Source organism: Lutjanus erythropterus, chromosome 6 (genome assembly GCF_056507025.1).
Source record: "Lutjanus erythropterus isolate fLutEry1 chromosome 6, fLutEry1.hap2, whole genome shotgun sequence".
Classification (NCBI taxonomy): Eukaryota; Metazoa; Chordata; class Actinopteri; order Lutjaniformes; family Lutjanidae; genus Lutjanus; species Lutjanus erythropterus.
The window spans coordinates 20,467,051-20,482,269 of NC_139322.1; the positions used below are offsets into that span (position 1 = coordinate 20,467,051).

The following is a 15,219-nucleotide window of genomic DNA, read 5'->3' on the forward strand; positions in this document are numbered from 1 at the left end:
TCAACAGTGGTCCAGCTGCTGCTGAATCACTGTGGTCTGTAGATCAAAGGTGGACAGAGAACCCAAACCCTTAGTCTTCAAGACTATTCAACAGTTTCCAGACAAAAGAAAGACACACAGTATGCAGTGTGTATATATGTGTGAATGTATATATTACCAGAGGTTCACTGAGGGTTATGTCAGTCAGTGTATCCTCCTCTTCCTCTTCATCAGCCATTCTAATGCCTCTGTAACCCCCTTGTTTGTAGCAGTAATGGATGAATCTAAAAAGAGAAGTCAGTGAATGAGGCATGTAGGGGGGGTGCATTTGCTCAATCCACCCTTCGCCACTGATGATTTATAGCCTTACTTGTTCCACATTTGGTCAGTTTTCAAAATTCTCGGGTCTCCAACCACAATTAGTAAGGACTGCGCTCGAGTCATTGCCACGTTGAATCTCTAAGAAGATAGTTTCAGTTAGTGTTCATGTAAAATGAGTGTCTGTGAGATGGTCTACTGTTGCTGCCATTGTAGCCCACACCATACCATAACACTGAATTTATTTTCATTAATGTGGAAGCGTTTGCAGCAATGTTCTCAGACTACTAAAGTGAGCATGTAATTTATTGTGGATAAAGTATAAAGATATTATGGTATACTGATTTTCAGTATAGTCATATAATAATCTCTTAACTTGATACAGAGATCCTGGATTAATGTGAGGTATTTTACACACACCACCAGAAGTCAGTCTGTCTGTAGACCCTGGTAAAGTCTCAGGAAGGAATGAGGGTATGAAAAATAGATACCGCCCAAGTCTAATGGCAATCTGGTACAAATTTTATATATTTTTCTTGAGTTATTGTGTGTTTGTGTAATGTTTCTCACCTTCTCATCATGAACAAAGCCAAGAGTGAATTGTTGCTCGTCCGCAGTCAGTTTGGGACCGCTTCGCACAGCAGACACTAGAATCACATCAAACTCTTTACCCTGAAACTGCTCCACTGAGCCAATCTATGAAAAATATAAATGTGAGGTCTGTTAATACAGTTCCAAAATCTCTCTCAAAACATGTTTTGTAACAAACACACAGTACACCTCACTTTGTTTCTACATACCAGTACGTTTTCCAAGTTTTCCTGCCGGAGATCTTTGTCCATCTTAAGGGCGTTCTGGATTTTTTCCACCTGTCAGCACACAAAAATAATAAAATGTTAGGTTACTCTTACCAGATGTGGTGTTGGTCACTGCAATGCTTGATCAAACTCACATGCACTTACCACTTTAGCAATATTGTATTATTTATTGCTATAACATTAGTCATCTAAGAAATTGCTTAATAACTATAGCAGCAAAATGATATATGCATGCAATGATCATCTGGAATATTTATTAGTAATTTATCAACAACCCTGTGCTGCATTGCTTATATATTAGGTGTATGATATTACCATTCAACAAAAAAAATGCTATCAGTATTGCTTTGCTGTGTTTTGTTGCCTCATGTTGCTTGCATGGCTATATGTACCAAACAGTGGATACCATTTCTGTATTACTGTTCTAAGGGTTTGCAGTATTGCATGTTCTGAGAATCTTTTTTTTTTTTTTTTTTTTTTTGCAGTTGCTGTCTTAATGGCGTCTCATTGTTTTATGTCTGTACATTTTAAACATCACCTCACTGGTTTCCGAACATCTTACCAAAGGACTGCAATTAAAAAGTAGGCAGCTGGCTAGCACTGGCACATTTACATAAATGTTGATTCATGTGCTTTGTCCTTACAGTATAAATAAATGAAATGCAATTAAATATTTATTACATGGGAACTGAACACTGGGCTCAAAAATTACATCCATTCAATTGATTTGTTTTGATTTGTTCACATATGAAGTGCCATTTCCAGGTTTAGTAATACATCCATGGATTGTTGTAATAACATACTTACTTGTTTTCTGTATGGGGCAATGATGCCAATTTGTCTTGGTTTAATTTTGGCCACACCCTTTTTGTGAAGATGATCAATGAGGATTTTTACGTATTCCATCAACACCTCCACCTCTGCCATGTTGTAAACAGAGGGACAGTTGCGGTCACGTTCATCAGTTCCTGCCACTCCATGGAAGATCACCGGGAAACCCTGAGACACAAAAGACGAATGAGAATGGAGGGGTTCTAGAAAGAGAGAGAGAGAACTGCGTGTGTGCGTGTGTGCATATTACCTTCTTGGGGAGGTGTTCCCAGTTGCAGTATGAACTACATTTTTCTTTGTCAGCAAAAGGTTTGAGTTCTCCTTCATAAAAGAGCTCATTTGGAATTTTCAGAATCGCATAATGGGACCTGAGAGAGTGTGAAGCGGAAAAAAAGATCATGGAAAAATGTGGACAAGGGACAAGATTTAGACAAAGCAGGGGAGACAGAGATATCAGAGTGGTTTAACAGTAACACTGTGAGAAGATAAAGCAACAAATCAGCACCACCACACCTGTAGTTCCTCAGTAATTTGGTGACAAATTGGTTGTTGAACCCATGTTGCTCATGTGACTTGTAAAGGTTGATGTCCGTCATCAGACGCTCTAACAGGGACACACCTGCACGGAGTAAGCATCTTTTAAATTCCTGATGTACAGGCAATAATAAATGGCATTTGGACAGGATTTAACTGAAATTTGAAGACCTGTTGAGTTAGTAGATCTACAGCTTTCATTGTTATTTTCAGATTAAATAAGCCTTTGAGACATCAAACACTCGATGTAACTGATTCTTTAGAAACATCTCACACACTAGTAGTGTTTACCTATATGTTTAAACACTATACACAGTGCTCACCCAGGCCATGTTCCTCTGCCTTTTTGGATTTGATGACAGGGCCCAACTGTTTAGGGTCTCCAGCCAGCACTAACTGGCAGCTCTGTGGTTTCAATAAGCCTGTGAAGCAAACAGAGATGTTACTATACACACTACAGACTATACAGAATATCAGATACTTTATGGAATACAGCAGTAATATGACATACAGTATGTGTCATATTATGTCACCTGCTATAGGGATGAGACACTCAGTTTCTGTAGCCTGCCCTGCCTCATCGACAAAGATGTAAGTGTAAAAACCTGGAGGGATAAATCCTGCTACCAGCCTGGAGAGAACAAAAAAATAATATTAATATTTATTTAGACAAAAGTTTTGCAGTTGTAGTTACTCGCTCTTTGACATGAGAGTTCTCGGTAACTTGCTTGCACTGAAGAAAGCTGAAACTTTGAATTTACAAAACAAAGCACTCTAATAACAACTGCACTAGTTAATATGAGTGTCCATGTCAGACAAGGTTCCTACACATTTTCAAATTCCACACTTTGCTAGATTCAAATTTCCAGACTTCTTCTCAGTAGATTATTTAGACCATATTTGACATTAGAACATAAATAGCTAAATGTTTATTATGTAAATAAATGGTTTTACAATCCAACTGATAACATGTATGTTACATTGTACGTACTACTACTACTATGTATGTTATTATGTTGCCAAATAAAGTTAAATAATTCAATTTTCAGGTGTCTGTACAGTAGGGCTGTGTATTAGATTTCAACACCTTTCAGGTATCAACTGAAATAACCTAGTGCCATGTAGTATTGAATCTTCTCAAGTCAATCAATACCTGCATTCAATCCTCTTGGCTCACGGCAAATGTTCTTCATAAAGAAGAGCATTCAAAAAGGGTATCAAATTAAGTACTCCATTGGTATTGGTATCACTTTAATGATACTGGTATTGGTACTTGTATTGTAACTTTTTAAAACATACCCAGCACACCTGTACAGCCTTGTTGGGATGACCTGCCTGAGGAGATGAGGCTTGCAAAATCAGTAACATTTTTTAATTGACTTCTTAAAACCCATTTTTGTAGACCTGCTTTTGTGTGATGTTGTCTTTTATTCATTTATTTATTCACTTTTTTTATGGCTTTATTGTCCTTCCTTTCATTTAATTTTTTATTCCTTTATTGTGTTGCTTTAATTGTTTTTATTTATATTGTCATATATACCTAATTTATCTTGTATATTATATATGTATGTATTTTGACATGCAGCCTGCTTTTTAGCATATTTTCTGCCATCTTGTTTTAACTTTATCTTTTAACTTTATCTCTTTGGTCTTGCTTGGCCTTACTGTTTAGCTTCTGTTGTTATATTGCTTACCAACTCCCTGCCTTGCTTTGCCTGTCAAAGCACTTTGTAAAACTGTTTTAAAAGGTGCTATATAAATAAAGTTACTATTATTATTGTTAATCCACTCTGTCCATGAAAACAAGGCCATAAAGGTATAGTTTCCTTATGCAAAAAAGATAATCCATTTACTTTTCTGATAACTAAACCACTGCGTAACTCATAAATGTTCAGACAAGCTTAATACTTGGTTATTTGTGATGCTATGAATATATGCAACTCAAAGATATTGTCATATTTTCTTTGAAACTAATTTTGTTTAGGATGTCTGGATTTGGTACAGTTATGAAACACTTGAGGCAACTGTGTTACAGGCTATGATGTACAAGTATAGAGACAGCTGTGTTGGAATGTGCGTTGAGTCGCACGCCACACTTCTATAGGTCATTTGTGCATCTAATAAATATAGGCATGCATATAATAAACCAAAACAGAAGATATACAATAACATTAAAAAATGCTGAGTGGGAATAAAAAAACTCTGAGGGTTTGCTTTTGATGACATGGCTCTGGCCAACACACATTTGGCTGTGCTGGCTGCCTGCTCCAAACACCATGAAAAGCATTCTGCTCGTTCAATTTATTTTTAGATATTCTTGATTTTATATTTTAGAAAACAGTAAAGTGGCAATAGTCTTTTAACACATATTCTTCAATAGTGTCTTTTCACTTTTCCAAACTTATCCAGACCTGGAAATTACTAAAATCAAATTCCATACTTTTCAGTACTCCATAGGAACCCTGGTCAGAGGACAATGTGAGTGTTGTGAATCTCTGTGGCGTTAACGTTCACATGAAACAGACATCCTCAGTAAACAATTACATCACAGACTCAAACAAAGTTACACTGACTTGACAATTCTTCTTCACATGGATCTGAAGATGTAATTTGGAAAACATTTAACAAATAAAAATGACAATCAACATAATGCTAACATTAAACTTTTCAGACATTATGTATGTTGGCTATAGCTCAGCGTCTGCATGTTAGTAGAAGGATGACACAAACTGCACTAAGACACACAATTAAGTACATGACCACAATATGTGGAACTGGCACACCTAAATGGAAAGTGGCCGTTATATCTATTATTACACCTGTGCTTCACCTGCTGTGACATGTCAAAATATGTGTTGTGAAAAAAGGTATTTAAAGTCAATCGTAACAAACACAAAAATGTATTGTACTAGCTATTATACCTTCCAGCATTTGTCAGAGTGGTGACCATGATCTTATACGACATCAGCTCCTCTTTGCAAGGAATCATTAATTTGTCTGTGTCTTCCTCCAGGTTGCAGCACAACTATAAAAAAAAACATTCATACATATACACACGAACACGCCTACATTACACATAGATATGCAGAGGCAAGAATTACATTTGACTGCAATAAATTAGACTAATTACTAGTAAATTCACAGTGAAAGATCTTGCTTCCCTAATTTGATTAATTTTCTGTTGAGAAATAGCTGTTGGGGCCGGACATTAACATAGTCAGGATTTATGTAAAAAGTTACAACAACAGGATATCAGAGAGTGAAATGTGTCATTTGATGGAGGCGAAGCAGCAGAACTCTTCATGAATCTATTATGCACTGGTATGTATTTGTGCACCTTCAGAAACAGATATAAATGGTGGTAAATATTACTTCTTGCCTAATATTTGTGTTGTCTTTAAGCTCATTCCTTGCTGTATTTATTTTTAAGAAATTAGAAAAAAAAAGAATTCTGACCTTTATCTTTGGGGGAATGCTCATCACAGGGCTGCTTAGAGAGTAGAACCGATACACGTTGTTGTTTCCTATCTGTCTTCCCAGAATCTTCTCACAGAGATGATCAGTCGCACTGTTAGAAGGAGCGCAAGCCAGGATTTTGCACGAAGCCTGAGTTTGCATGATGTGCCTGATGGCTTCCACCAAAGTCGTTGTTTTGCCTGACCAAAACATGTAAAAATACATTATTCTGCATGTAAATAAAATCAATATTTAAGCATCAGGGGGCATTCGCCCACATATACGTGTACAATACCTGTGCCAGGTGGACCAAATAGCAAGTAAGGGGCAGGTTTTGCAGTACCAGCTACAATATGTTGAATAGCTGAGTTCTGCTCAGGGTTGCACTCGAGCTCTATCAGCCTGATTACAGAGAGAAAGAGGTGCACAGGAATGATATCAGGGCTGTGCAGTGAGTCTGTTTTTACACCCAGGTATGTTTACATGCGACTTATGGAATGGATGGGATAAAAGGCACACAGACTCAGTTAAACAATTACAGAAGTATGACGTTGTCTGTATCATATGTTTTGAATGTTTTCTCTGAACTCCTGACCATGAGGTAGTCTGACCTGGGTAGAAATGAATGATGTGGAGAAAATCTTCCAGTAGGGAACAGCACCTCCTTCAGTCTGTGTTTGTACACCATGTCAATTGCTCTATGCTGGTAACGTAGGGGGACACGGTTGATAGCGAAGTTGACTTTGAGCCTCATGCCCTCCTTAAAAAGACTGTGGAACCTGTGATTAAAATTACAGGTAGTCATGTGTGGTATCATGGACTGAGCTACTTTGAACTGGTGAACACTATGGAAAAAAAATAACAAAGTGAACTTAACACACTGAAAACAGGAAACATTTTCGCCCTTTCTATACACTAGAAACTACAACTAGAAATAATAGGAGTACTAAATTTTCCCCTTTCATATGATGCCATTGAAGAGATGCAGTGATCACTGATGTCGTAATACCTATATTCCTTTTCCCTACATTTCCAAAAGTCAATAACCCAGAGAAAAGGTGTGAAAAGATGAAATGGCAATTTGATAGCATCTAGCTTCCCTACTTCTCAGTGAAACGGGACAGGCAGGTGGGACATAACGTTTGGGAGGAATTTCATTTGAATGTTGAAAAGTGGGCATGTCATAAATTAACATGGAGAATGTACTATATTGTTGCTAGCTAGCTAACTAATGAATCTTACATCTGTTGCTGATAAAAATCAAAGATTTTACATGGAGAAAACATGATTGCATTTTGATATAAAAATATAAAGACTGATTTTGTATTTTTTGCATGTATTGTTAAATAGATGTTCAATATGACTAAAAGGGTTATAAAGACCTTTTTCATTTTATTTACACAATTTTCTGATCTTACTTTTCCTTGAATTGTAGGTAGACTCGCTCCTCATCCACATGATGGACCCAACCTTTGTAAGCCTTATTATCGTCATCTCCTAATTGGTCTAAAGGAGTCACCAGCGCATTGTTCCCAGACAGGTTCGATATCGAGCTTTTAGAAGCATCTCCCAACTGATGACAAAAAAAAAAAAAATTCTCGTATAACTTACTGTTTCATTCTAGAATTGTTCAGGGGAAAGTTCAAGCCAATGCAACAGCAGTTTTTATGTCTTTGTGTGTGTGAGGCACTCACCTGCAAAATTAAAAGGTCTGTCCTTCTTTTGTGTCTAAACATGGGCACATCATCACGGTTGAATTTTTTTGTCTCTGTCGTCTGCCAGAGCTCTTCGAGATGCAGCAGCAGGTGGAACCTCTGGGAATAGTTATTCCACATCAGAAGTCCCTGTAGCTCCCTAAAGAGATCCCAGTGGCATGAAATATTGGATGACTACTACAAGCATGGCGCATGTGTGAAGTTATAACATAAAGCACCATGTTTCCCGCAGTGGCTCTTTCAAGCATTTTCATTTTACTTATTACAGATCTGCTGAGGCATCTTAAATCTTGAAGTTTTCTTCATTTAAGTTTATAGTCTTTCATATACCCTTCAAACTAATAACCTTAAAGGAGAAATATGTAATATATTTACTGTACTAAATCATAAAATTACAATTATATGTTTTTAGTAGGGCTGACAATTGATTAAAATATTTAATCAAAATTAATCGCATGACTGTCTGTGGTTAATTGCGATTAATCGCAAATTAATCACACATTTTTTATTTGTTCAAAATGTACCTTAAAAGGATATTAACCAAAAGCAATGACAAATATTGTCCAGAAACCCTCAAAGGCACTACATTTGGCATAAAAATTGGCATGAGCATACTGACCTGCTCAATTTAACATTAGGTCAAAACGCACCAAAAGCTTCAATAAAAAAGTCAACTGAAGCTTCTGTGGTGCACTGCAGACTACAGATTTTAAATTTCAACACTACAGAACTTGCCATATTTTAGGAAAAGGTTACTATTTATATGCATTTACGGTACTTATTTATTTATTTAGTATTATTATTAATAATAATAGTTTATTTCTTTAATAAAATATTGCCCTCTGAGGAGAAAAATCCTCACGTTTATTCAGCTCAGTCTATATAATGACGAAACGGTGCGTGATATTTATGTTTTTGGATTAATGCAGCGGGATCATCATCAGTGTCACTCTAACAGTTTACATCAGTGAGGATGTTTTAGACCACAGCAGACGGCAAACTGCACACCGTCACACACCGAGGAGATGAAAAGGAGAGACAGTGTCTGGACTCTTCATCATGACTTATGACAATGCAGCGCAGTGACAAACGTTTTGTGGAGGAGACAACGGGCTGTCAGTTTTGGCATTTACAGAGACAGATATTTTAATCTGTAGTGTTTAAACCACAGAACTGTACAGTAACATCAGGATTCATGATCAATAATGTTTTTATATCGGTCAGTACTTCACACACTCGCTCCCCCTCCCTCCCTCCTCTCTGCAGCTCGTCTCTTGTCCCTTGCAGTTATGACTAATCAGTGTGAAGTAATTAAGTATTTAAAAGTACACAAATTGGACTTGGAGTCCAAATCATGCACCACAGAAGTGTACATTACCATTAAGATTCATGATCAGAAATTTTTTTATATCAAGTCAACACATCTGTCCATATTCACACATTCTCTCTCTGCTGTGGGTCAGCCTTATTTTCACTTTTATCTGGTTTCAGGTGGAGCTGCAGCTCGATCAGCACTTGCTCACCTCCCTCCTCATATACTTCTATTTCTTTGCGCTAAGTCAGTCGTCAGACAAACAGACAAGCCTTTACATTATCAGGTGACAGAATCTCGCGTCTTCGCGACTGTGAGCTGATTCATTTCAGGCTGCTGATTCAAAATATTAGTCAATATAACAGAGTGTGCATTAATTGCACGTCAAAAAATCAGTGGTGTTAAAAGGAATTTGCATTAACCCGTTATAAACGCGTTCACTTTGATGGCCCTAGTTCATACTGAAATACTGCCTTCTCTAACAACAACACCACTACAACCAGTCTGTCCTTTGAAATGTCCATTCTAGGTCAGAACAACTGTTTCTTGTTTTCTTGCTTCATTCATGTTTGATAGAGTCAAAATTACAGCCAAATGTCCGCCAAATGAGTTGGTGTCTGTTTATGAGCCATAAGAAATCATCAATAATCTTTTAAAAGGAGTAGTGCATGTTTATAGATGTTAATTGTTGAATTGAGCAATAAGTTAATGGAGTCTGGTAGGCAGTAAGGTAGGTAGTCACAATTCCAGCTCCAGTTCCAGACTGTGTATTTTCAGAGCAGTGGGCTTTTGCTTTTAGGCTAACAGGCTTTGCTTCACACTGGCAGACAACTGACCGTCCTACAGCTGGTCAACTTACAGTGAAGGACTTGTCGACGCTTGTCAATGTCAAAATATAATGTTGTGCTCAACTTTGTGCTCCTGTTCCATATCTGTGCAGTCTGCAGGCAGCCTGCTTGAGCTGCAGGTGAGGAGGGGTCAGGAGGAAACAACTTGCTTCAACCATAGAACGTCCATTAAATAAAGATTCAATCTATTTAATATACCTTTTATGGCTCCACTCGCAATTTGGACTGCAGTACTCATTTTTGAACGGTAGGTATTTACAAAATTCTCCTTTAACACAGTGGCCTTTTTCAGAGCAAAATGAGTTGTCTGTCACACTAAAATAGTTCCACAGAGAAAAACTCATATAATGAATTATAATAATGACTACTGTTTCAGTGAGTCATTTAAGGAACTGGTTTGATTTTATTTTTCCAGTCACAACAGTAGAGTGCTGTTATGTTTGCCCAAGGTGGAATGAGACTATTTCAAACATGAGACATTATTTAATGACAGACTTAGTTTGCTTCACTTGAGAAATAAAAATTATTTTGTGTAACACAGTGTATTGCCCTGACATGTGTTTGGTTGTTAAAGAAGCTGAATATCTACTGGATTAAAATCTGAAGTGGTTTACCTTAAGACAATAAATTAAGTCTCATACAAATTATGTTAACCTTTTCATTTAGTATGTTTGTGTGCATGTGATGTGCACGATACATACCTGTCAGCTTTCTTTAAGTCTTTTATATCGGCAGGCATCCTATAAGCCTTCAAAGGCAACAAATGCTCATAAAGCCTAAAGGCTTTACTAGAGTGGAAAAATAAAGACAGAACACACACATAAATATCTTAGATGAGTAAGAACACAAGTGACAAACACTGAATATTGCACACGTTGCAAGTTGCAAGTGAATGGAGACCATCACAAGGAAACCAGAAGTGAATATAACTGAAAAACTGTCACTCTGTCAAGTGAGCCTTTCGTGGTAATTTCTGTAAATTAGACTTCTGTCTGAAAAAGGCCAAATCAGTGAGAGTATTAACCAACAGATTCTCAACCCCATAATAAATTACAAAAACAACTGGGTTGGAAAATTCCTCGAGTAATGCTGTACAGAATAATCAACACACTAACATAGAAAACATGAATATTACATGATATCAACTTGTTATACCGTTGAGCAGGGGTCCACTTCACTATTTGGAGAAGGCGCTCATTTTCTTTGGCTCTGGGGAGAAGCTGTCCAGTAGATGTCCGATGTATGACTTCTAGGAGGCGCATGATTTTAAATTTATCTACGGACTGCTGGCATGTTTCAAACTCAAAGACCAGTAACTGTTCATAGAAGCCTGCGTGGTGCGAGTGGAAATGGACCTTGATCTGATATTCCTCTCCTAGAAATAGCATGGGAGAAAAATGTGATGTTAGCTGTTAAGCAGTCATTTGAATTTGTTAAAAGTCAATTGAAATGGTAGATATTTCATAGATGAAGACATTTTAAGAACTTCTCTTCTGTCATTTACTCAAATGTAGCACATTAATTATAGACCACATGAAATAACAATTGTCTGTCTCATGTTTGAGTCAGTATTTCCATTGTCAAATGCCTTAGACACTAAACAGTTGTCTAACCTAACACGTGACTGCCTGGAGGAATTGTGAGGATTGTGAACAGTAACTTGTCGCAACTGGACGAAAAAAAAAGACACATACTTTCATTTTGAAAAGTGCCAAAAAGTAATTGACTATGACCAGTCAGTGAAGTCTCCTGTTTCTGTTATGACTCAGCTTAAAAGTTTTTGTCTCTCATTCTGTAACAGTTGTTGCAATTCCTTTTTGTATTTTTTTTTTACATTTTTGATGCACTATGCACACTGGGTGAGCCTTTTGGTTTCACTTAATCTCCCAAGCTAAGGTGGGCTATAGACACAGTGCCTTTGCTAGCTTGTGTTCTTCCTCCTTGTGGATTCACAGTTAAGAATGGTGTACATGATATGGTGAACATGATGTGGACAATTGCTGGGAATTACTTATTTGACAGTGGTATCACTACCCAACTGCCACTGAACTGTATAGGCCTATTCAACTGGTGGCCAGTGGGCTGAATCTGGCCCTTTAATGACCTCAAGCTGGCCGTTAGATCATTTATAAATATGAAAAATGTCTATCATCAGGACTTGAACCTGCTAAAATTCAAAGTTTATGGATGTTTACATTATTTATTATAAGATCATCATTTTATTAGTAGGCTAATCAGTCCATTCTTTGGTTATGTCTGTTGTTAAGCACAGCCACACTAATTTTATTCCAAGATTTTAGCTGAGGCTGTTTAAGCAGAGGGAATTAAGTCCAATTGAATGAAACAGATGCTAAATGTAACATTGCTAAAACAACAAGCTATTTCTAAACTAGGATGAGCATTTTCCCTCCTGGATTTTGTGTATAATATTTCTTTTCTTTTTTCCCAACAACCAACAAAGTGGAGAAAAAAATAAAAGTGTTTTGTTTTTACACATTTAAATCCCTTACTTTAGAGGTCAGACATAGGAAAATGTAAACGTCTGGCCCTTTGCACTTGACTGTTTTCAAATCTGGCCCTTCTAAGAAAGTAACTAAATAAGCCTTGTATAGATCACCTTACAGATGCGGCACATGACTGTGTGTGTCTTCTTCATACCTGGCTCAAGAGTGAATTGCCTGATAATCTTGATGATGTTTCCACTACAGTCTCTTATAGTGAAAATGTTCTTTACGAGGTCAGAAGCCCAAAAAGTGAAACAAACTGGCGTGACACCAGAGTTCTTCACAGTGAGTGGCACAATTTTCTGTTGGGCAGGAAACACATATGTTATACACAAACTTTAACAATTATCATCACTGCAGCCATGAGCAAATGTACTATATATCCACACAAACACAAAACTCACAATCATAATCACATGCATGTTATTGGAGCCATTAATAACCTCTGCTTTGAGTTTATACAGCTGCAATGATACATTGATTAGTTGTGAACTATTAAATTACAATTAATAAACAACAATCCTGATAGCAGAATAATTGGTTTGAGTAATTTTTGCAAGAAAAAAGTCAATTTTTCTGATTCAAGCTTCTTAAATGTGAATATTTTCTGTTTTGTTTTACTCTTCTATGATACAGTGCTGTATTTTGCCAAGAATCTGGCAACAAAATATGTATCACAATATAGGGATCACAAATAATATATCACAGTAGACTGAAATATAGTAAGCAAGGTGATATATTGCTGTTTTATTCATCTAATTTTAAGAAAATGTCGTAGTACAAAGAACTCACAATCATATGCATAGAATCTGACTTTTAAAAAAGCTTACTTTTTTGTGAAATCACAATAGTGACGACAACAACAGTGAAACAACACTGCTATCTAGCGGTTGGGGGTTTAAACACAACACAAAATGACTCTTTGGATGTATCATAATATCACAATACAGTGTTTTTAAGAATGGATACAGTGTCATAAAACACAACATTGCGATACTGTGACCGTAAATATTGATACCATGAATATTTTCCCTGCCCTTGCCCTACGATGACATTAAACTGAATGTCTGGGTTGCATACAAAACAAGACATTTGAGGATGTCATCTTGGACTTTGGAATACATTCAGACTTTTTATTTTATTTTACAGACTTATAGATTAATTGAAAAAATAATAAACAGATTAATCTACTGTGAAAATAATTGCTAGTTGTAGCCCTTGAAATTTGCCTATATAAGATCAGAGTGGTCTTAATTAAGAATTAGGACCAGTATTCATCACAGTGCATTGATATCAGAACACTTGGCCTGTGTAGGACGATTCATACAATACAATGAGTAATGATAGTCAAAAGGCGCTTGTATTTGCAATGATGATACCTAAATGTTGGTCCAAGAATCTAATTAGCTTCTCAGTGTGGTTTTAGTCAGACTTGATGCAATTACTTAAAGCTATGGTATTGCTGGTATTATAAATCACACAGGTTCCTTTGATTGTCATTAAAAAGCACAGCTTCTTAGTCAAAGTCCCCAAACTCTCACCTTCTTTTTAGCCACAGTGAGGCAGATCTTCTCTTCTGTTGACACAGGTTCTGAGGTCACAGTGACATCATATTTATTGGAAATTAGCTGGTCCCTGTTATGATGGATGACAAGTTATACAGCAAGGCTTGTTTGCAATTATATCATACATAAAGTGAACTGCGAAACAGGTAAACTTGTGAAGTACTGTATTTTTTTCTACTTAATCAGCATGTCACAGTTATAAAAATCACATGTTGGAAGCAGTTAATGTTTTAAAAATTCACATTTAAGGTAGAAAACAACTCATCCCTGCTTTACAACAAACAGTAAAGTGCTTTGACACAAGGAAGAAGTCACAAAGAAAAGAAAGGAGGCATGGGCCAATAAGCTACTTGTAAGATGATTTTTATCTCTGATACTTAAAAATGTACAAAACACTAATTAGGTCCCAGTGTTGTGTTGCTCTGCCTGTGAGCACTTCAAATGCATTAAGAAAAAGATCATTTGAACATAACTAAATGAATGTATTATTCTTAACTTTAGTCATAGATTGAAACCTGAACAGTTTGATACTTTTGAATATCAGTAAATACAACTCTGAATCTGTCTGAGCTTTAGAATTCTAATTTAAGGTTTTCTTACCTGTATTGCTGGAATAGGTCTGCCATTTTCAGACGGGTTATAATCTTTCGGTGAGCCTGCTGAACCATCCGTGCCTCAAAATTGGATGGATTCTGTGGTTCATTCAGGGAACAAGATCTTCCAGGCCCTGTGTTCCAGACAGGCCTTACTGTAGGCAACATCTGTGGCTGCCACTGTTGCTGGTGAGCTACACTCATTTGGTCCTGATGGTACTGGAAAAAATGCAATGTCTGCAGTATGAGTTAAGACTGGGCAATATATACCGATATTATACTGATATTTTGATATGCGATTAGATATTGTCTTAGATTTTGGATTGTTATTTGGCCTAAGTGTTGCTGGTTTTACAGGATGCATTACAGTATAAAGTGATGCCATTTCCTGGACGTCCCAGGAAATGGGAAGTTCTACCTGTTCCATAGTTTGCTTTTACCCACTTAGTCATATCCACATTACTGATGATTATTTATTGAAAATCTAATTGTGCTAATACTTTACGAAAGCACCAATAGCCATCCCTGAAATATTGATAAACATTGACATTGACGTATTTGGTCAAAAATATTGTGATTTGATTTTGTCAATATTACCCAGCCCTTGTGTGAGCATACTATAAGTTATGGTCATACCAAAATCCCTAAATCCTATGTGCTGATGTAAGCATTTAATCTGTTATATGATCCCCTTGGTTCTGGCTTTTTATAGACTTGTGTTTATTGTGATATCAAACCTATCCTTA

At 36.7% G+C, this 15,219-nt stretch overlaps 1 protein-coding gene across 1 annotated transcript; it reads right to left on the reverse strand.

The window, feature by feature from the left end:
- On the reverse strand, positions 1-14,641 carry LOC146325210 (putative helicase mov-10-B.1). The gene is made up of 21 exons (XM_084719862.1): positions 14,481-14,641; positions 13,857-13,950; positions 12,470-12,617; positions 10,967-11,186; positions 10,513-10,599; positions 7,631-7,790; positions 7,355-7,509; positions 6,548-6,715; positions 6,232-6,338; positions 5,937-6,136; positions 5,402-5,505; positions 3,014-3,111; positions 2,804-2,902; positions 2,460-2,565; positions 2,197-2,314; positions 1,923-2,114; positions 1,098-1,166; positions 868-993; positions 350-438; positions 158-263; positions 1-36 (listed from the first exon to the last, which is right to left on the reverse strand). Exons 1-21 carry the CDS (start codon positions 14,639-14,641, stop codon positions 1-3), a joined length of 2,643 nt encoding a protein of 880 aa, XP_084575988.1.
- Between the last annotated feature and the right edge of the window lie 578 nt (positions 14,642-15,219).

What these genes read in the sequence shown, in the direction of transcription:
- LOC146325210 (XM_084719862.1), bottom strand. Translation starts at nt 14,641, where the DNA reads ATGTTGCCTACAGTAAGGCCTGTCTGGAACACAGGGCCTGGAAGATCT. An exon ending in CATCATTCATTTCTACCCAG is followed by an intron (nt 6,339 to 6,547) that starts GTCAGACTACCT and finishes CTCTGTAATCAG; the next exon opens with GCTGATAGAGCTCGAGTGCA. An exon ending in TTGCCCCATACAGAAAACAA is followed by an intron (nt 1,167 to 1,922) that starts GTAAGTATGTTA and finishes GTGTGCTGACAG; the next exon opens with GTGGAAAAAATCCAGAACGC.